The sequence below is a fragment of the Enoplosus armatus genome, chromosome 24 (genome assembly GCF_043641665.1).
Source record: "Enoplosus armatus isolate fEnoArm2 chromosome 24, fEnoArm2.hap1, whole genome shotgun sequence".
NCBI lineage: Eukaryota > Metazoa > Chordata > Actinopteri > Centrarchiformes > Enoplosidae > Enoplosus > Enoplosus armatus.
In genome coordinates this window covers 2652216-2674451 of record NC_092203.1, presented here as the reverse complement: position 1 = coordinate 2674451, position 22236 = coordinate 2652216, and the positions used below count along the sequence as shown (strand labels likewise).

The 22236-nt window shown below is 46.8% G+C and overlaps 1 protein-coding gene across 1 annotated transcript; it reads right to left on the bottom strand.

Moving 5' to 3' along the window:
- Positions 1 to 466: 466 nt before the first annotated feature.
- Positions 467 to 22236, bottom strand: nalf1a (NALCN channel auxiliary factor 1a). The gene is made up of 3 exons (XM_070930846.1): positions 21550 to 22236; positions 1847 to 2018; positions 467 to 765 (listed from the first exon to the last, which is right to left on the bottom strand). The coding sequence occupies exons 1-3, from the start codon at positions 22234 to 22236 to the stop codon at positions 467 to 469; spliced, it is 1158 nt and encodes a 385-aa protein (XP_070786947.1).

Sequence of the window (22236 nt, the reverse complement as noted above, 5' to 3'; positions counted from 1 at the left end):
GAAAGAAATGCAGCAAAAATCTAAAGGTAATGATGAGCGAGAGCGCGCACTTCATCAATGTCCGTTTTTCCTCTGACGTGCCATCCATACACACACCGAAAACGTCAGGAAGGGAGGGGGAGGGTGGCAGGGAAGGAAGGGAAGGAGGAAGGGGGTGGGGGGGGACAATGTGCTAGAAAACATTTGGATGGAATAGAAACAATGAGCAGGTTTCAAGTGGCAAGAGGTCAGTTCTTTAGGGGGGTGGTTCTCAAACATCTCGGTTCGGTCGATGTCCAATCCCAGCTCCCTTCAGCTCCAGTTAAAACCCTCCCACTTCCTGTGGTTGATGGTTCATCGGCGGCAGATTGCAGAGGCATCTCCAGCATGTCTCGCCAGATGTGTCCCTGGCAGCCATGACATTGTAAAAGCCATAATCCTCTCGAGCGACTTCACTCTTTACAAGCACCAGATTCAACCCCAAGGTTCACTCCTCATTAGAAGCGCTCTCCTCTGGCGAGAAAATGGCAGCCACGCCCACCAACGTAGAATTATGGGAGGCTGAAATGATGATGACAGTGTGTAGGAGGACAAGGGCCAGCAGGCAGATCTTCAGTCGCCCGCTGCACAGTCTCGGGGTGGCAGCGGAGGTGACCGAGGCCCCCTCGGGCTGGCAGGAAGAAGCAGTCCTTTTTAGTGTCCCGCCTGAAGGGTTGTCCATTTTGGAGTCCCATCGGACGTCGCAGCACTCCGCCTCACTGTCTGATAGATGATCTCCCAAGAGCCCTGAGAAGGAGATGACACAGGAGAAGAACGCTGACTTTTCCCTGCTGCACAGTGTGAACCCATCAATGACCACAGCCAAGGTGTTTTGGTTCGCTGACAGCTGATAACCAGTAAAAAAAGCTGCCAATAACCAGAAAATGATGCTCGAACTCGAGTCAGCCTTTAGATCATGGGACATTAACCCTAAACAGCAACCACTGTGGCCACAAGTGGCAATTATAGGGTGCATGAAGTATAAAGGTGACGTCCGTTCTACAGGAATCTCCGTCTCTCAAGTTTTGCTAACATAAGCTAACATTAGCTACTGGTCACACCAGACCAAGCCTGTGAGTGTATTTGATTGGTCTTAAACTTGCCAGCGTGTAAACACGGGAGCTGTCACTGCACTCGTCTTGCACAGGGAAGACTAGACTGCTGGGGGGGAGGGGGGGGGGGGGGTTGAACAAAGCATGAGACCCTCTCCTGCTCTCCCAAAAAAGTCAGACTCCCCTCCCCCTTTTCTGACTACCCTTCCCCCACTAATGATTTTTCTACAGTCCCTTAGCTCATACATTTTTCTGGTGACCTCACCATAATTCCCAGCACATGTCCACCCAGTATCAACCTGAACAAGTGAAAACAGCCCTGTGGCTGTCAGTCATGGCGCTCAGCAACTTGTTTGTTGGCGTGCAGCCAGCGTCTGGTCCTCTGAGGCAGAGTCCTTGGTGAGTACTACTGTATGAACTGCAGTAAATATTGAGGGACAGGCCAAATTCAATTTAGCAATGCATTGTTAGAATGTCCTTGTTGGAGCGCGGCGGTGCTCAAACGCACCACTAGAGGTCATCAGAAGCCTTCACAAGCACCTTGCTGCTTTCCTGGAGGAATACCATCCAGTCAATATGGAGACACACACAGTGGATGAATTAATACTGTGCATCCTTTTACAAAATGCTATTCATTAAACGAAACGAGAGGCTTTTCTCTGAGGCAGCAGAGAATGCAAGGCCTCACAAACACCCACACATGCAAACACGCAGCCCGCACCTATCCGCTGCGGTTGTAAACAGGAAGTAACATCAGACAGTGAGTCGGTATTAACCTGTGCAGATGAAGCTGGGGCTGCCGCCGTGGATCAGGTCGTCGTTATCGGGCAGGATGAACGGACAGCTCTGCTGGACCTCCAGGCAGTACTGGTGGCACGGTACCCTCTTCTGACAGGACTGCTGGGTGGTGGGGAAATACTGAGCGCACAGCCAGGGCTTATAGGCCGTCTGAGGAGGAAGAGGAGGAGGAAGAAGAGAAAATGGCATTAATAGATGCTGGTTCACGATCCATTTGGCTCTGCTGGGTGTTAGGCCTCCCTCTGTTGATAGCAGATTTGTCCATTTGTCATCCTAACACCTGTATAGTAATTACCTGTGTATCTAAACCGCCGAGTACCAGATCCAAACACTTTTCCAAAATGGATACTCAGCACCTCATGCATTAATGAAAGCCCAGGAGCTGTCGGCCAAGGCTAGTCTGCTAGCGGAGCCACTGGGATATTGGATCAATCTTACTGCAGAGCATAAGCTAACAGAAAGTAAACCACGCCAAGTACAGTGAAATGATTCGCGTATGAAAGGGATATGAATATATGAGAGGCTGCTGCAGCAACGTTTCACAGTAACTTTTACAATAATAAAAGGTTAAAGGCACTTTAATGTTTGGTCTTCATAATGTCCGAAAATAGAGGAAAATGCCCATCACCATTTCCCAGATTCATATGAGACAAAGACAAGCACCGAATCCTCACATATAATAGGCTGAAGGTAGACTTTGACAATTTTCCTTAAAAATGTACTTAAAATTACTTAAACGATGAATCGATTCTCAGAGTTGTTGCCGATTCATTATTGTCAACTAATCGTTTCAGCTCTCCCACACAGCTATGGAGCGGTTTGTCAAAAGCCTCATATATATGCTTTACGAGAGCACAACGATGCAACTCAAAATCAAATGGCATCGAATGAGCTCATCAGATTGAAGTTTCTGTCCTCTTCCAAGTTAAATTTGCTGTAGTTCACTGCGAGGCAGAATTTAATACAAAATGCACAGACTTGTGTGCATAAGGAGACAGATGGTGACATGTAATAGCCAAAGCCTCAGGCTTGGAAAGCTTAGCAAAACAAAATGAACCAAGGGCAAGCCACAGTCTGGATTCATTCTCATTTTTAGCTATTTCTTCGTGTGCTTTTTTTCTGGGATTAACACCAGAGAAGGGAAATTACAGCAAAGAGCACGGACAATACATCGTACAGCAACTATAATCGGATTTGTTTAGAACCCCCCCCCCTCTCTCCTGCAGCCAAAATCTCTTCCAACCTGGTGGGATAAAAGGTCATCAGAGCTCTGTCCGACAAACAGCTTACATGTGACCCCGTGTGACTTTTGCTACATGGGCTGCTTGTAAATGGGCGGCGCGACCCTAAATAAAGTTACTACAAGCGAAAGAAGAGCCCCAACCCAAACTTTGGATCACACAAAAGAAAATACACGCTGGAATACAGAAGACCACACGACCCCTTTTAGGTCCCTGGATGTCTATACTAAAAATGTGAGTCTGCTTGAAACATCGAAACATTTAAGAGTCCATATTGTTCTTTTTGATCATACACACATAACATATTGTGTCAAATGTGCAGGACATTTGACAGAGGACAGATCAACTTGTCAAAAGCAGTAACGGCAACTATAAGAGCACATTTTAAACAGTAAACTTGACGGGAAATTAAAGGACAACAATAAACACCTTTACCCTAATAATATATTTAAGTTCATATAAGACAAATTAGCAAATGTCGCTTAGCTTATCCCTAATTAGCCCCATTTGCTAGCGCTACACTGCTAGCGTGGCCCCCCAAAAAAGTCATCCAATAACCGGTTCCTCTTTATGTGATAAAGACGTGCACAGCAAAGCAGCATGTGCAGCACCCACGCAAGGTGACACTGTTGTCAACACCAGCAACCTGGACCGCTTACGCCACTGCAGCTCCTATCAGTCGACCGACTGTGTCTCCTACGGCCGGACGGCGACACAGTATCTCAGCGATTGTATTGCCGAAGTGGGTAACACAAGCAAAGGGAAAGGTCCCTCCATTAAATAACAGAAGAAATGTGCCGCTATTAAGTGATGAAAGGTGTTAGGAAAGCCATTTGACTACCTGACACATTCGAGCAATTCGGGGTACAACAGCCGTTTCCAAGTCATGAATCACAGACAAAACAAACCATTACCGGCAATCAGGTAATTACCAAGTAGGAGAATAATATGTTCAGCATTAAGAGAGTTTCACACGCGCACAAAAGCGACATTTTGCAAGAAACATGATCTTGTTTAAAAGCCTTTGAAAACTTGGTTGCAAATCCGAGGGAGCTATTTCTTCACACGTCAACTAAATGAGCAGCAAAGTTAAAGAGCGACATTCAACAACAGCAACAGAACAACATTCTTTGTCATTATTCATCAAGAGTTTCAAAAGCTCAGCAAATCCGCTTCATTTGGTTTGATCGGATTTGATTGAGGGTGGTCAAGTCTGATTGGCCCACTGAAACGCGTGACATCACCCTTTTCCAGCTGAGCCCCGCCCACTTCAAACCAGTGAGAAAAGAGACACAACTCTCGCAACTCTCTCGTGAAGTGACCTAAAATGTTTGTCAAGAAATGTTGTGTACATGTAGGACCCCATTGTTCATAGTTGGAAGACAATGGACAAAATAGGGTTTTAGGGCCTTTAAAGTCACAATACCAGAAATCTTCATGGAATTTTCAAGTCTTTCTGCCACAGAATCAAGTCAACTTTTCCTGGGAATTATTGTTTTTTACGTTTCCTGTTTGTTGCTAAAGTTTAGCATTTAGCAACATCATCACAAACACGTGTCCCAAGGAGAGAGAGTAGAGAACACACTGCACACACAGTTAATGATCTCCTGGGTTATTTAACCACAGAGGAAAGTCTGAGGCCTGGAGGCGGACCCAGGACCTCCACAAGCCTAAAAAGGTATGTCTTGTGCCCCTCCTCCGACCTCCCCTGCATTTTCAAACGCTGAGAAATCACATGGGGCTCTGATTTGTGTCCTGTTTAGACCGACATACGACGATAACAAACACAGCACAGGCAATTATAATAATTATAATAATCTGATTATGGTGATGAGACTGATAATGATGAGAACAGCGTGGACCCGAATGCTTTGTCAAATCAAATATATTCCAGACACGTATGACTTCATGTTGATACAGCGTGTGTGTGTGTGTGTGTGTGTGTGGGTGTGTGGAATATAGTGTACTGTAGGGGTTAAATCCTGATACCTGTTTGCCAGGAAATATACTCATCCTTCAAAAAAAAAAAAGTAGTGCAGAGTGAAAGAACGTTGTCCTGTGGATAGTCTGTCATAATAAACATGTTCATTTAGTGACTGCACCTCTTTGCATGTTAGAGGGTAATTTGGATAAATTACACCGACTTGTCTAATTCCCATGATCCTCTGCTTTTGGCGACAGAGCTCTCACCGTGAAGGGGCTGGATAGAGGAGAAACTGGCACGAGGCCAAGATTTTTAAAAAAAGTCCCTCAGATCATTGATTACATTTGTGTTTTAAGAGTTTGGGGTATTCTGTGGGAGTCGGACGTGTTCAATCCGTGACTGAGGATTTTCAGTGTGGCGGCTTCCTGTCTGCGCAAATGGCTGCTGTTTAATTCGCGATGATTTAGCATAAATTCTTGCCAGCGGTGAGATAATCTGTCTAGGGATGCTGCGGCTATCAAAAGAGAACCAAAACAATACGATCGCAGTCAGACAGGAAATCTGGGTCCTCCTGAAGATGTATGCTGGCAGTTGCCAAGGTAACGGCTTTTTCTGCTTTTCATTAGAGCTCAATGGGTACTGCCCCACTCTCTGTTGGTTTTCTGTTTGTGTGCACGTTTAAGCACGCATCCAGGTCTCTCTCTCTCTCTCTACGTGTGTGTGTGTGTGTGTGTGTGTGCATGTGCTCAGCGTGAAAAGGGAAGTGTATGAGAGCAAATTGAGTTAGTCAGGAACCAGGCCTGGAGTCTGATTTGATCAGTCTAATGTGTGATCAGTGTGAATGGGAACCTGGCACTCAAAAAGCCTCTGTCGCCATGCAGCTTAGTCTGCTTCAAACAATATACTGAAGCCCGGAGACACAGACAGGAAAGACACCGAGCTGCCAACTGTTTCCACCCGGGCTTTATGCCTGCAGTTGATCTCAGCCCCAGCCTGGCCATTTGTACACACAGTGTTTCACCCCCCCCCCCCCCCCCCCCCCCCCCACCCCCCCCCCCCCCCCCCCCCCCCCCACCACCACCCCCTTTAGGTGTTACATCGGCCAACACTTCAGTTTCAAAGATGAAACCCAGGAGAAGGTGGTCCTGATGTTTTTCGACTTTTACATTAACGTAGATATGTAAAATACACCATTAAGACGTTTTCTGCCAGTGCTTACATGCAAATCTTTTGAAGCCTAAAAATAACATTTAAAAATTAAGATTCAAATGCTGACGCTTTGGCAGATAAGTGTCAGCAGCGCTGGCATCTGAATTTCACCACAGTGATTACTATTATATAAGAAGCAGACTAGAACAAGTCACGGGCTGCTTCTTATTTTCTGTAGCATGCAGTCCTCGTACCGGGACCAGGTGCTACAGCAGCCGGAACTGCTCAGAACTTCAGAAAATGGCTCTTGGTTTGCAGGATATGTTACCTTTCTTTATATTTTGTTAGTTAATGTCAAACCTTGATATCTCTCTGCCCAGAAACACGTCCAGAAACCTCAGACTTTCATCCAGAGTCCAACCTAAACTAGAGCAAAGGTGATCTTAGTCCACATGGCTTTGTTGTGTACCGTTGGCCATCTGTCCCTTTGCAACATGCAAGTAAACCCCCCAAAGAGAGTGGAAGCTAGCGGTGACGGAGGGAGTTTGCATCACAGATGGGACTGAGCAACGGCCGTGTAAATACAAATTTAACCAAATACATATGTGTTGTCATGTAGCGTTAATCAATCTGAGAGCGAAAAAAACATTCTCAAATTGAATAGAGGAGAGACCATGTCTCCACAGGGGAGTGTGTGTGCGTGCGTGTGTGTGTGTGTGTGTGTGTGTGTGTGTGGGGGGGGGGGGGGGGGGGGGGGGGGGGGGTCAGCTGAGCTACATGTAAAAGGATGAGGAGAATTATTGAGCTATTGTAGTGCTCAATGTAATATAAATTAGCAACCACAGAGAGAGACGTTTATGATTTATTATGTAATGAGATGACCCCTTGTTTTAAACTACCCCCCCCCCCGGTCAGTTTTGGTCATTCCAGCAGTTCACAGGCAGCGGCCGTCTCAGGCTGACAGCTCCTGTAAATCTGACAAGCAGAGCAGCTCTTCTGCTTCGCCCTGGCGCGGGGCTTCCCCTCACCGCTCCCATTCATATGCCTGTCATCTGACACGGAGAGGACTGTGGGAGAACTTGCCAAATTGTCCTTTCAGCACAAGTAAGGGTGTTTAACATCGTCGAGTCTCTGCTGAAACTGATCCGACAACACGACAGAGAACGACCAAAATCGCTCCGAAGCAGCAGCTGCAACATACACTGTCATCTGAAAAACTGCTTCCAAACTTATAGAAATAATTGGAAATTGTCCTTCCACTGATGCCGAGAATAATTGCTTTAAAAGTAACTGCAATCAATTGGAGGCAAAAGGGACGAGCAGGTATAGATAAATGGAAATAATTAATAATGTTGACAGATAGCTATGCTACGCAAATGGAAATCATGGAAGTAACGGAGGTAAACTCATGTGTGCAGGTACATGTACAAGAGATGGATATGTATATATATGTTACGTGTTTATATAGGTTTGTATACATGCATATTTACTCATCCAGCCGACATACAGCAATATTAGCATTCATTTGGACTCGTGACCCCGGCTACATGATGAATGTAAGTCCAATATTCACTCTTTTTTTTTTTTTTAGCTCTGTTCTGGTCACTATGTTCACCAGGTAGTTGCTAACCTCTAAAGCTGATTAATTAACAAGTGGTATCTCATTTGTTTATCTGTACAAAGTGCAGATCCAGCCTGATTGTTCCCTCCTGTTTCCACTCCTTTATGCTAAGCTAAACTAAACAGCTGTATGCCGTTATATATGTCCCATAATGTGATCATTAGTGAGCTTTTAGACGGAGCCAGGCTAGCCGTTTCCCCCTGCTTAGAGTCTTTATGCTAAGCTAAGCTAACTGCCTGTACAGACATGAGAGTGGTATCAATCCCCTCATCTAATTCTTGTCAACAAAGGCAATCCCAAAATGTCGAACTATTTCCTCTAAGAAGCCTCCAGCTGAACCCTAATGTCAATCATTTCTGAAGAATAGGTGTACCAATCCCTTTTTGGGCATGACACAAAAGTACAAATCCAGCCAATAGCCCTATCCCTGAACTGTACTTCCTAAATGAAAGTGAACTGTACTCATGTTGGTTCGAGCTCCCGGGTATGTAAAAAACTTTAAGTCAACACTCTCTTTCTTCCCAGCAGGACGGTGTTGTCGCACGCACACACACACACACACACACACACACACACACACACACACACACACACACACAGCAGCTATGAAGTGGAATGACAGAGACGGCTATAAAAAGCATATGAGTCAGCTGCAGAGTGAGATCCCAGTTAGAAGCTGAATGACACAGATCATTACCACTCACACAAACCACGGCTGCGGTGGAACAGGAAGCCGATCACACACTACCTGGGCTATTTTCAGCCGCATTTCTTGGTGTGATGAGAGGCTCTTTCTTTTTTGTTTTTAAGCAACGTAATGTACTGAGTAGGCAATGTAGGACATTGTTGAGGTGGAACTCAAAGATGGAGTCACCTGATCTATTTCATGATCCAATGATTGAAAGAGCATTTTCATACACTACTACACACAACATAAAAGACTAAATGTTGTTGACAGGACTTTGATGCACTCACAACTCAAATCTCAGTGGCCGCCTCGGGTCACTGACGCAACCCTCGGATAATCCAGCAGGACGGGTGTCTGTCTTCCTGCATTGATGTCCGTACTTATTACACCCCATTCCCTGGTGATGTAACGTATCCAGGCGCTGCGTGTGTGCTTCTGGAAAATGACACTCCGAGGCAGAGCGTTCTCATCAAATTAGATGGTTTCGCAATTCTTGTGCAACCCTTGTTTGTACGCGCGCCGCGTGATCCTCTAGCAGCTCTCTGCGAAAAGAAACAGGGTCAAAGAGGGGCTGAGGTGGGGGACGGCAAATTTTGACCGGGCTTTAAAAAGTGGCTTCTCGTGTCAGCTTCTTTTCTGAATAACATTCTGGCGAGCGATGGCCTGAGGGTTTCGGAACTGGGAGGGGGAACTCGGCCCAAGCTGTAGCTCTTGTTAAGACGAGTGACACCTCCGTCACAGGCAGGCTGACTGACACGCAGTGAACGTCTGGAACGCATCGACATAAATGTGTGGCAATTCACACATGTATTCAAAGGCTCAGTGTTATCAGGGATAGACTGATACTTTTAGTTTAACTGCACTGTCCAAAATAAAACAAACAGCATATTTACAGTTATAATCCTTAAGATTTTCAGTATCAACACAATTTCCCACGAGCTCTTATTGCTCGTTCGTTCAAAGGTGGAAACCGTAAACAGAGGCCTTGATTAGTGATCCATCAACCGCATTGACGGGTGTTCCAGAGCTTGAGCTGCTGTTACGCTCTTGTTTTAGCTGTTTTTAATCGCCCCTTGTGGCCACAGTGACGCATGTACGCGCTTTAAGAGAAGCACTTTGTTTGAACCAACTGAAATTTCAAACGTAAGTCAAATTGGACGAAAAGCTGTCATTTTATGAATTACTGTATGTCAGCACTGTTGGCGGAGAATGTGAAGAAACTAGCTGCCATGTCACAGTGAGGACAGGGTGTTAAGGTGAAGACAGAAATACAGTTTAAGTGTCGCTTTTTGGTATTTTGTAGGTGTGTTTCAACACATGTATATTACAAAGCTCTGGTTTGTTCCAGATCCACACGCGACATGGAAATGCACATTCTTGTCTTAGTTGATCCATCAATAGTATTGACAGGCTTCCAGAGGCTTCCAGAAACCCTGAACCTTTTAACTGGAAATGCCCTGTAGAGCACGCAGCGTTATGGGACGTCGGAGCACGGGCTCTGACTGACATGGACACGGGGGGATTGGATCTACCAATCAGGACATGGAGACAGGGGTGGCACCCATTTCCCTGCACCATGTTTTGTAGATCAGTTCTGAGAAAACATGGTCATGAATGTGGATGGCAGGATTTGTTTTCAGCCTGGTTTAGCATGCAGGCGCAGCAATGAACCGGTTAGATTACAAAACAGGTAGATCTAAGGATTGGCTTTCCGCTGATGTAAAAATCCTATCTGCTGCGGGAAACAAGCCCAATTTCGAGTAAATACAAGGTTGTTTCCCAGGTTTGGTTTCATGAGTAGATTAAGCCGCGCTCTGGTCGCAGGATCCCTGTTGGCTCGGCTCCAGCTCTGCAGCTCTGTTCTCCAAAGGTTTAAAGAATTCATTTTCAGCTGGATCCGAGCTCTGGGAGGCTGCTGGATAGGTCAGGGTGGCTCTGCTTTCTCTATCGATGCAGAGCCGGCTGACTGCAGGAGGCTCGACCTAAGCCCAGGACATATTGACTGAACACCCCCCCCCCCACCACCACCACCACCACCACCACCTCCCCCTGAGATGTCGCTCCACGATAAACACAGCCGGATAAATGCTGAGTGGGGGCTTTGGCGCTTTGACACACAAGGACCAAAACAAACTGGACTGAGCTCAGCTGTACTGTTCATGCTCCACATTTCCTCTAAGTGAGCAGTACTACTATCAGCACCCATTCGTCCTCAACTCAACACTATCTGAGTGTAAAATACTGCTGTCTAAACTAGTTTATCACCAGATTACGCTGCCATAAACCTAAATTGTGTTGAAGATTCAATGTGTACTGCAATCCCCTACTGCAGGCCATTCTATATCACTCAATATATGGCTTATTAAATGTATTGTGAGGATAATACAATGAAAATATTCGATTCATGTCGTCGGGGACGCCCTCGAATTGGTGTCTTCAGAAAACAACATATGAGGGGAGTTTACGTCACTCGTGATCTCTATTCGAGGTAAATACAAATGACAGTCATTATCAGCCAAGTGTTGGCAGTAATGACAGTGAGGGAATGAGAAGGAATGACTGGCCCGTGGAGGGAGGGGGGGGGGGGGGGGGGGCGGGTAATCAGCGCAGATTTATTTGCCTGAAAGGGAGTGAAAATGTGAAAGGTCACGGCGTGAGCGATGGAGGGCAGATAACCGCGGTCAAGACTGCAATGCTTATGTAACACTGTCAGCAACATTCACCTCAGTCACTGCCGAAGAGTGACTGTCATCATCATTCCCTCAGGAAACACACGGGCACAGCGACGCGCCGAGCTAAACGCGACAATGCAGCAATCCCAGTCTGTCACGTGAAACAACCCGAAACTTGAAAACTATTGCGTTGGTGTCGGATGAGTTTTTCAGGGCCTGGAGTGTCAGGGTGACATGACCACATTAGCCTGTTTAAGGTGGGACAGGCTGTGTTCCCACATCATCCCGCCTGTAGGCTAACTCCCTCAGATCAGACTTCAAGTGGAAGTCGCGCCCACAATTCAATATAAGGTGGACAAATGAAAACCTGCTGGGGGTGCTACAGGAAAAGTCAGGAGTCTAAAAGCAATAGACATTAAACCAATGGATTGGCTGTAAGCTTGGTATAAACGGATGGAGCTCTGGTATATTATACTTCAGAGATGTCACTAAAGCTATCCAGGATTGTATGATTAACATACAAGGTCAAAACAGAAGTTAAACAGCCAAGGGGCCTCCCATTCCACCCACAAGCTCCTGTGAGGATACACCCCCTCCTCCTCCATCTCCCCCCCCCATCTCTACAGTCAACATCACAGCCTTGAAAACTCCTCGTATCACTGAGAACTTCTCTGATATCTCTGGGACATATTAGGGCTGTTTTTGAAAGCGATACAGTCCCAGGATCGAGCGTTGCCATGTAAACTCTCCTGTTACAGCAGAGCTGAGCACTGTTTGAAGAGACGGGAGAGGGGCTCTCGGCGTGGCGGCGGCGCAGCCCCCTCGAATGATGGCAGAACGGCTCTCAACTAAGGTGGCCACTTGGCAGGTCAGGTGTGAGGATTTGGAGGGGAGGTCAAGCAGGAGCAGCATCAGGACTGTGGGTGTTCCAGGTGGCTCTGATGACTGCTTGACATCCGCCGTCTCTCTTCTGTTCCCTCTAAATGGGGCAGCTCTCTCTTACGGCTCGGTTCAACCGGGCCAAGCTGCACAGAGCAGATCGAGCCGGCCAGGAGGTCAGACGCAGGAACGGCATAGAGCATTCGGACAGTTTTCAAAATAAAACACCCCCAATTGTATGTCACATCTCAACATCAACATGATAACCGGGTGGCACCAGGCCAGACGTCAACAGGTCAGAGGACTGTTGACACCATGGACGACAATGAATACAATTAATACAGCTGACAGTTTATTTTTAGGGGAAACATACAGGGAGACTGGCCATGACCATGGTAAAAACATTGAGCACCGTGAGCACGCTAGCACGCCATTTATCTTAAAGCACAGATAAGTGCAGCCTCACAGAGCCGCAAGCATGGCATTCAGGCTAGCCGAGATATTAGCCGGCTGTTGGAGGAGCTCGAGACGGGCACTGTGACATGGGCAAACTAACACATGTGCCTGCTGCCAGAAAGCGCATTCAGTCATATTTACTGTAGGTAAAAATACTGCTGTCTGAAACGCACTGCACGAGAGAAGAGAACAAAAATGACTCACTGGTATTTTGCAAGTCACCCAAACATCGCTCTGCTGTGCAGAAAACCAAAGTTACACCGACAAGCCACGTCATGATTTTCAGCCCAGAAAAGCTGGTTAAAGACTAAAACATCTATTACAGAAGGGCAAGTAACAACAAAACACTCGGTCGACCAGGCAGAGCCACAGAAGGACAGTAACGCTCATGTCTCACGGGAATGGAAATAGGAAGCAAGGAGCAGGTTAATTGGAATTAATGGACTGCCATGTTTAGATACCGCTTTGTACAAATTCAGATTCCAAAAGAAAACCTTTCAAACCTATTCAAAGTCTATTCAAGGCAATGGACTGAAACAGTTACCAGTTACTTTCAATCAGCACAACTCTGGTGAACTTTGACCCGCAAAATCTCGCAGCTGACCAACAACAAACTTCAAAAATTCCAACCTGGAATGACAGAAATGATCCTGAAAGCAAAGCGCGACGAGTAAACTAGCACTAGCATATTAGCCTGCGTCACAAGCCTCTAGCACTGCCTGTCTCTCTGCAACTTTCTGATGCGAGTGGACCTATTTCCTGGTCTTATTCCCCTCTTATTTTCCTCTTCTCTGCCACCTCGTTTCAAGCAAAATACATGCCAGAGCAGGGACGGAAGAGACGATGTAAATCAGCAGCGCGTGAATATGAACATTCTGGCAGAAGAGCTGCTGATCATAACGTGTCATGCTGCAGATATTAAACACATGCACCTTTGGTTCTACAGTATCCTGGGGCGGCGCATTTTAATACACTAAAACATTACACAATGCTATAAATCTTGCAGTAGACTGTCACACTGTACATCAACGTATTACATAAGACAGCAGCGTACACCACGCATTAAGCAATTTAATGGACAGAACTGTACGTGCAGAGCTGGGCTTTTTCCTTTTTTTTTTGAGAAGATAGTGCTGTTAGGAAAAGCGTTGCACTGCGCTCTCATAAACAAAACTCATGTCCAGTGACTGACAATTCATTTAACAGGACAAACATCATCCTCAATCATCCTAATGGGCCACACAGAGCTTAGCAGAGATTCAGACGTAACCTTTTACCTAGTCCACTGTATACACTGCAGACCTGGTTCTGAAAAGGCTTTTTGACAAGGGGCGCACGAAGAGAGAGGAACCTGACTGTGGGAATGAGAGGGAAAGTCGGATAATCCCGTTAGTGCCAAGTGCTGGGGAATTTAGATGTGATCATGTGAAGGCAGCACCGCAGGATATTTGAGTTACCTAGTCATCAGTTTTCATATCTTGACACCACCAGCTATGGACAGTGCTGTTGAGTTGCCCCCCCTGAGGGGCATAAAAACTCCAGCCTGCATTTTCTACATTAGTTAAATGCTGAAATTCAACACAGCACACAGCGGCTGGCACATGCATTCAGGCTTATATCTGTCCCTGTAAAAAAAAAAAATAATCCATTCAAATACCTATGCAGACAAAAGGACTGTTAGACTAATTGATGTCATGCCCATAAATGAATGGAGGTATTAGTCTGACCCTTAGGTGTTTCGCAGGAAAAAAAAAAAAAAACAGCATCCTGCTTGCAACATCTTCATTTTCTCATAATTATGAAGCCAAAGTAATGAATGTTTTTACTATAATTAAATTCTGGTTGTTCCATTATTGCAAAAACAGAACGGCTTGGCAACTAAATGCAATTCATCTCCAGGGAGGATGTGTTTTCTTTTAAAGTGCTATTCTTCTTAGAGGCAACATTTCGGCGCAATACGACAAAAAAGGGACACTATGCACATTTCACACACACGAAGCTCAGTTGACTTCACTTTGGAGGGAGTCTCAAGCCCAATTCGGGCTCAGAGGGAGGTCTGACGAATGACTTGCATTATGGGAAATGTAGGCTCGGTCTGCAATTCTGACAAGTCTTAAATGTGACATGTTCAAATGTAGTGTTGTTCCAAAGAAGACGTAAACTATTTTTTTAAGAGACACGAAATTTGACTTCTTTGGCAATTTTTACATGCATAAACACATTTTTTTTACGTAAATTTATCAAAGGAAGGAAAAGAAACTGGTGTGGGCACATGGAGGCTAATCATTCCCACATGTGCTCATGTGATAAGATTAAGCGTTTGGGGGGGACATACAGAATATGTAACCTTAAGAGACCTTACGAGATATTGTGTCTTAGATTGTTAACAGAAGTCGTATAGGGAATCTGCATCTTTTTTATTTAATTTTACTGGTTACCTGAACTATTGGGTTCACTGCAAACAAGAAGAAGACACGAAGACAGTAGAGTAAGAAACTTACACGCCACTTGAGTCAGAGGATTAATCTCTGTACCAAAGCGAGTGTAAATATATCCAAGAGCTGCTGAGACATTTCAGTCGAAAGCCACAAATGTGAGCCTCATGGTGGCGCTAACACCACCATTCCAGCCAAGTGGTGGGCCAGCTGAACACTGCCATCCTCGGAACCGCTGGCATGGGCAAAAACCAAAAAGCTCATTAGAGGCACAAAAAAACAAAATCTAGTTCCCCAAACGGAGTCATTTATGCACACGGAGACGACGCAGATATAATTACACTCTTCACCCCTGATTGACAATATCACTGTACGCCAGAGAAATGACTTCACATGTCACCTGTAATGGAAATGCCACAGAGGTTAAATGAGGCCTATTAATTGGGTAACCCACTTTAACCCCCTTTTTGCCTGGTGCGCCCCCCCCCCCCCATACACCTCTCCTGTTATCTCACGTGATCTGATCTGCTCTCCGCACGGCCGCTCACAGTTAAAACAATATGGAAGCGCTGCCGTGCACTGCAGCAGCGAGCTCTCCCCCCCCTCCTGCCTCATTAGCATGCTGCTCAGGGATCTGCCCATTCATGAAAGGGCTGCCTTGGAGTGGGCCAGGCATCTTGAAGGGACAAAACCCCCTCCAAGGTCAGCATTCACAACCGCCGCAGGAAGGCACAATGGCGGAAGTCACGTGTGAGCACTTCCGTGTGCGGCTTCCGCGCTACCAAGACGGCCGAACAATACAATCTGCTGTTCATTAACGCACACGAGGCTCTGTGAGACCTGAGCAGACGCGCGCACACACACACACACACACACACACACACACACACACACACACACACACACACACACACACACACACATACAGTGTCGGCTCATATGAATAATGAATAAAAGGCTAACAAAGGCAGCAATTAAAAAAAGCATGGGTGATCACAGGATCTTCATGCAGATGAGACAACCCACATTACGACTGTGACTTAACTGATGGATTTGGGGAGGGAGGGAGTGTGTGCATCTGTGTCTTGTTGTCAAGTAGGAGGGACCGTGGGATGAGCGAGGGAGCAAATCAAAGCCACAGTGGTGCCCGTGTGAGAGCCATCATAATCACTGCTGGTTTGATCTCCACACTCAAAACACTGGAGTACAATCTTATGCAAGATGATGAAAGGATACCAGGTACCGTCCCTCTGGTAGCATACATGGGTTTGACTGATAGCATATTTAGTTTTCGAACTGGTCAATGGGATATGGTCTCTGAAGACCTAACATTTCGACCAGGTTTCCCACCAGGTAAGCCATAACTAGGCTAAGAGTCCACAACCACGCAAGCAGCTCTGTGAGGCTGTGCTTTTTTAACTTAATGCTATGCTAACTGTGCTCACGGCGACAGCGCTTACGAGCAGATGTTTAGCAGGTGTAGTGTTGAGCGTGTTAGCCGTCTTAGTTTAGCATACTAGCATGCTAACATTGTATTAATCAGCACTACACGCAAAGTACAGCTGAGGCCGATGGGCGTAAATCAAAGTATTGGACAAATCGGACAAAGTCAGGGGCTCACCGAGGTTGTTACAATTCACACTGAGGGGGGCATGAATGTGCGTGCCAAGGTTCATGGCGAAATCATCCGGCAGTTGTTCGAGACCGTGCTGCTGGCTAAAAACACATACTGGTTGTGGAAAGGACAGATCCGTTCTCCAAACCCCAAGAGGAAAACGCATTACTTCACGAGGCTCCATCTGTGTTTACATTTTGTTTCAGGGCCCCCTGTCCGAGAAGTGATCTCCTTGTTGTTACACATCATTTACTACGGAATTGCATAACTGTCCATATTGTAGGAAGGGAGATAACAGATGAGGAGAGTGTAACTTTAACACCGGTCTACCTAAACTGTAAATCTAAAAAAAACAACACACACACTCCCAGGTTTTATGGCACAATCAAACGGGTTCAGATAGCAAAATGATGTCTTCACTGAGCTCAGACGCTGCCCTATTTCGGTCGGAGGAGCTGCCCACTATCAAATGAAGGACGAGAGAACGCGGAAGGCTCGGCGCAAATCAATAGGGATCAACCTCTTGGTATTGCTGCCACCCGTCCCTCCGGCTCAAAGGAAGCTCAGATCAATGCAGATGTGTGCGGTTGACAAGGATCTAAAGAGGGAGCACGCTGTGGACGCTGTCCTCCTTTCCACTTGCACACAACACCGGCTAAGATTAGACATTCAATTGGACCTGGAGGGTGGGAGGGAGGGGGGGGGGGACGGATTTGTGCACAGACTTGTTTTGAAATGATCTGACATCATGGTAGCGGTAGTAAAAGCCGGATTGGTAGTGGTAGCACTAGGGGTAGAGGTCGTGGAGGGTCAAGGAAGTAGAAGTAATAATAGAAGTATTAGCAGAAGCAGACAGTTCAGTTCTAGAGACTCCATGATTACTTGGCCAGGTGCTGAGGGTTCTGTCTTTCAGACCCACACAGACTCAAACTACCACGGAGGACGGAGCGCGCAGACAGCTGTGCAGCTGAGTCATTACTCCTGTCAAACGCGTGGTGTCGTGAATAATTGTGGATGCTTTTTGTCTCGTGCTGTGATCGCGTCAGGTGGGGATGTGTTCTAATTGGAGAGATCCAAAGCGAAGAGCCCTCGAACTCATCGCTTCTAGTGGGGAACCCCCGCCAGATTAATGGGGCCCCAGGGCAAGAAAATGAGCCTGTGGGACCCTGTTGACACCCCAGCCTCTCGCGCTCTCTGTGCATTGCGTGTGTTAGTCATTTGTAATTGGTTTGTGCTACCTTGACAGATTTATTTACATGTAAGCACAAGATAAACGGACAGAACCTTGAGGCCCCCACATGGGGTTATAATGCGGGTGTCACCTTAAGCCCCCCTATTAATTCAGTTTATATTCTAATTTAGTGGTACATACAGTATTATTGTTATTGCCTGGTTGGTAATCCAACCTTGGTCGCCACAATGGGAAGCTATTAATGGATTATTGATTGGTAGGACATTAATCAGCAATAACTGTGACAAATAAACTCATTGTTTACGTCATTTTTTCAGCAACACAGCCTAAAATTCACTGATTTCCTGCTTCTGAAAAGCCCTGGAAACTTGGCTTCAAGTCTTAAGTATTTCCCTACAGCATTAAATGTCCACGATAAGCAACAAAGTTAATACGATATCTTTATTTTTCTATTATTTGTTAGAAGTTTAACACTCAAAAACACTCAAGTAAATACAGAAATACAGAATGTGAAGTAACCAAAACTGTTCAAACTTTGGCAGAAATGTTTGTGTTCATGTAGGACGCCATCAGTCAGACTAAGAAGCTGGCGGATGTGTAAAAATGTTCTTAAATGTGAATATGTACGGGTGTTCTTCGTCTTTTACGATAGTAAATTGAATAACATTTTGGACTGTCGGTCGGACAAAGACAAGACACTTGAATATGGGAAATTGTGATGGCCATTTTTTCATTCTTTTCTGACATTTTAGACCAAACGATTAACAGATTATAGAGAAAATAACTAATTAGATTAGTTGCAGCCCTCATAACGACAAAACACCAGACAAACTGGAGCACTCCGGAGTGAGAAGAAAACCTTTATAGTTCCTAGTTATCATGAATGCATCAGCAGTATACCATTGTCATGCCTGGTAATGATAGTTCTGCTATTATACTGCAGACTTTTGGTATAACCCTACATTACATCCCACATGCTTTGGCTTCTGTGTTTCCTGTGAAACTACTAGTGACTCTGACATTTTGGTTCACACTCTGGATACAAAAAAAGCAGCTTTCAAGTCAGCATTAGTGCGTCGGCCCGGGTTTAAATGTTTCGAGCCCCGGCCCCGCTGTCAAGATGAATGGCGGGTTTTCACAGAGTCAGATGATGGAGAATCCCATTGTGAGGAACAGCTCGCCGGCCGTGTCCACTGTGTGATGTTTCACCTCAGGCTAGAGGAATCAAAGCACCACCTGCGGACCACAGGAGCCGCTCCTGCACAACAAACGCTGCTCTCCATGTCAAATATCCTCACTTGAAATGTCAGAGATCTTCCTCTGGCTGTGGGTAACCAAACACCTCCACGCTATACCTGCCCCCACTGTTCCCCTGCATGAAGTGAGACGATGAGGCAGGGATCTGTTTGGTTAATGTTTTCACACTTGTCAGCTCAGTGTACGCTATAATCTTGCCATATTTACACAGATTACATGTACATCTGTCTGAGCCAGCACACAACTTGCACCGCTAGGCTTCTCCAAGGCAGGTAGCCATTAACTCGACGAGAGCTCCACATTATCCTTTGAGTAACTGTGCTCTTTCCGCCACGCTGCCGACCACACATACAGGCCTTGAACAAACATATAATTAAGAAGGTAGATAGAGAAGGGTCATTGTAAAAGAAAGTAGCAGCTCGACTAAATGACTGTTTTCTCTCCCCGTGTGCCAAGAGGTGAGCTCGGAGAGAGCGGGGAAACACCGGCCTGAGGCTGGCAACGGATGAAAACATGAAATCATGCTCGGTAGATGGAAGAGAAAGAATGTCACACATGGAGGCCTGAGTGCAGCGGCACAGCCGAGGCATCTTCAGGTGACATCAATGGGAGCATTCCTCAACGGCTGATAATGGATGGCAAGGCCGGGTGCTGGTTCAGCTATTTATCAAGGGAGCTGCGTGCACCGGCGGCCATTGCCATCACCTTTCTTTTCCTGTGTAGCATGATTACACATTCCAAAGTTGGAAGCCGCCTCGTGTTTGACCGAAAGTCCAAAATAAAGATAAGATACAAGAGAAAAGCAGCAAATTGTCTCGTTAGAGAAGCTGGAAGCAGAGAATGTTCGGCTTGTTTTCCACAAGTTGTGCTTGGCAAATGACTGAAACGATGAGTCGATTGTCAAAATACCGACCTGACGTAGTTCTGACAATCATCTGATGGAGTCATCGGCCAATCGTTTTAGCTCTATCCAGAACAGCGGAATATATTCAAACCGACAGATAGCTGTGACAGCTTGGCAAATATGCCCGACAGACTGGCTGTGCAGCATGGCCTTAAACTGTGATCATCAGATATGAAACTGTAAAACCTGATTTCATGTTTGAGCACAAGATAAATTAAAGTGCAGCAGTCTCCAGCTCCTTTGTGTATACAGAAAGTCTGTGTGTGTGTGTGTGTGTGTGTGTGTGTGTGTGAGTGTTTAAACAAGTAAGAATGGGAGGTCTACAACAAGTGCTGGAATTATCTTGCCTGGAAAATGCTGTGTTGTCTTTGTCAGGATTAAGACTTCCAACAGCAAAGACAATGTAAAAGAAAGTGAATCATTGTTTGATGAATACACACACACACACACACACACACAGGGAGTTCACTTAGTCTTTTTGTGTTTTTCCTCCTCCAGATTTAAGCTAGCCTTGCAAACTAGGCCCAGCTCACATGCATGTGGGTCTACATAAATGCATTGGATTTGTATGAGCAGGCAGATGGCCTTATTAGATTCGCGTTCATGACGCCTGTGTGTGTGTCTCTGCCACTGGTTGGGTGAATGGAGGCCATCTGGGATTGGCCAGGGCTTCTGTGAATGGAGCCGGGGAGCGCCATTCAGCACCGCGGAGAGCGGCGCGGCGGCGCGGAGCTCTCCGCGGTGCTGAAAGAGCTGAACGCAGCTCTTCACGGCCCGGCGACAGCAGAGAGGAGCTCTGACCGGGGGCCCGGAGCGTTTCCCGCCGGACACCCACCACAGCCTGCTCTCTGACCCGCCGTGTCGGCTGTTACAAGCTGGTAAACAGTGCGCGGCAGTCAAACGGCGAGCCCCGGGCCTAGCCGAGACGAGGCCTCCGTGCGGGCCTCGTAATGAGCAAACACAAGTCGAAGAGAGAGGGGGGGGGGTGGAAAAAAAAGCCTCCCGCCACATTAGGCAGGGAAACCACCTCTTGACTTTAATGAAACGCTCTCGAGGTGGAGTGGGCGGCCATGATGAACACCTGGCGGACTGCGACAACACACACAGGACACACAGTTGTTTGCATATGGCAGCAGCCTCCCTGCTGCTCATTAAAACCTTATAAACGCGAGGCTGTAAACGGCCGGGCTACACCGGCGTCCTGACGACACTATCTGGGCTATCGATGCCTAATCAGGCGGATTATGAGCTGAAGAAAGCGCCGGAGCGGGTTCAATGTCAAAGAACAGAGCGGGAACTTAAAAAAAAAAAAAAAAGGGGGCGTTGGGGGGCATGGAAAAACGGCTCTGGATGCTGGGGGAGGGAAAAAAAAAAAAAAAAAAAACACACTAGCAGGGCCTCCATCTGCACATTAGCATGGGGCCTAAACACAATGAGGAGATGAATGAACATGAGGCCCGGAGCCGGGAGTCTCCTTGAATCTGTCATCCGTCTCCATGGCGACAGGAGGAGGAGGACCAAAACTGGCATCTATCCGGGCCCAAATCAACAGATGGCCACCACATCACCCCCCCTCCAGCCCCCCTCCTCCCCTCCACCCCCAACACCACCCGCCCCCCCCACCCCCCCTTCCCTTTTTGCAGCCTACCTTGCACTGCTCCATGCACGTCCTCACTGAATATGCCCCCGGCTCATATTTCTGAGTCAGGAGCTCAAAGTCCTCGTATTTCTCCTGGGCGTGCTGGTCGTAGCGCTGGTACGCCTGGACGCACAGGCTGCACCTGGTGGTGTCGCCATCTCCGAGCACGTCGAGGCTGCAGTTCAATTTGTCCGGACTTGTCGACCCGTAAAACAAATCCAGCAGAGAGTAGGAGTTACAAAAGGAAAGGTACAAATCGCTCATATTTACAGCCCGCGTCCCCTCTTTGTCGGAAAGGCCCTTGCACAAATCGTCCGCATCTGCGAAAGTAAAGCAGTCTTTAGATAAACTATCCTGGTGGCAAGTTTCGAGCCGCCACAAATGTTTGGTAGAGTTTCCTATAAAAATATCATCTGGGTTTCCTCTGAGGCTGCTGTGTGCTGAGTGGGTCTGGGGTGAGAAGAGGTGGGAGGATGCGAACTTGACCCGGGTCCGGGCCAGTTTGGCCTCGGCGCAGAACCACAGGTGATCAGAGAGGAGGATGGTTAAGAACAAGAGGGATGCCAAGGACAGTCGCCATCTCTGCGCCCTCTCTGAGTCGGTGAATGGCTTTTGGTTGTCGCGGGGGGGCTCTAGCCAGATTTGGAAGCCGTCGTCATCTTCTTGCTGCCAACACGTCCCAGCACCCCTGGTCAT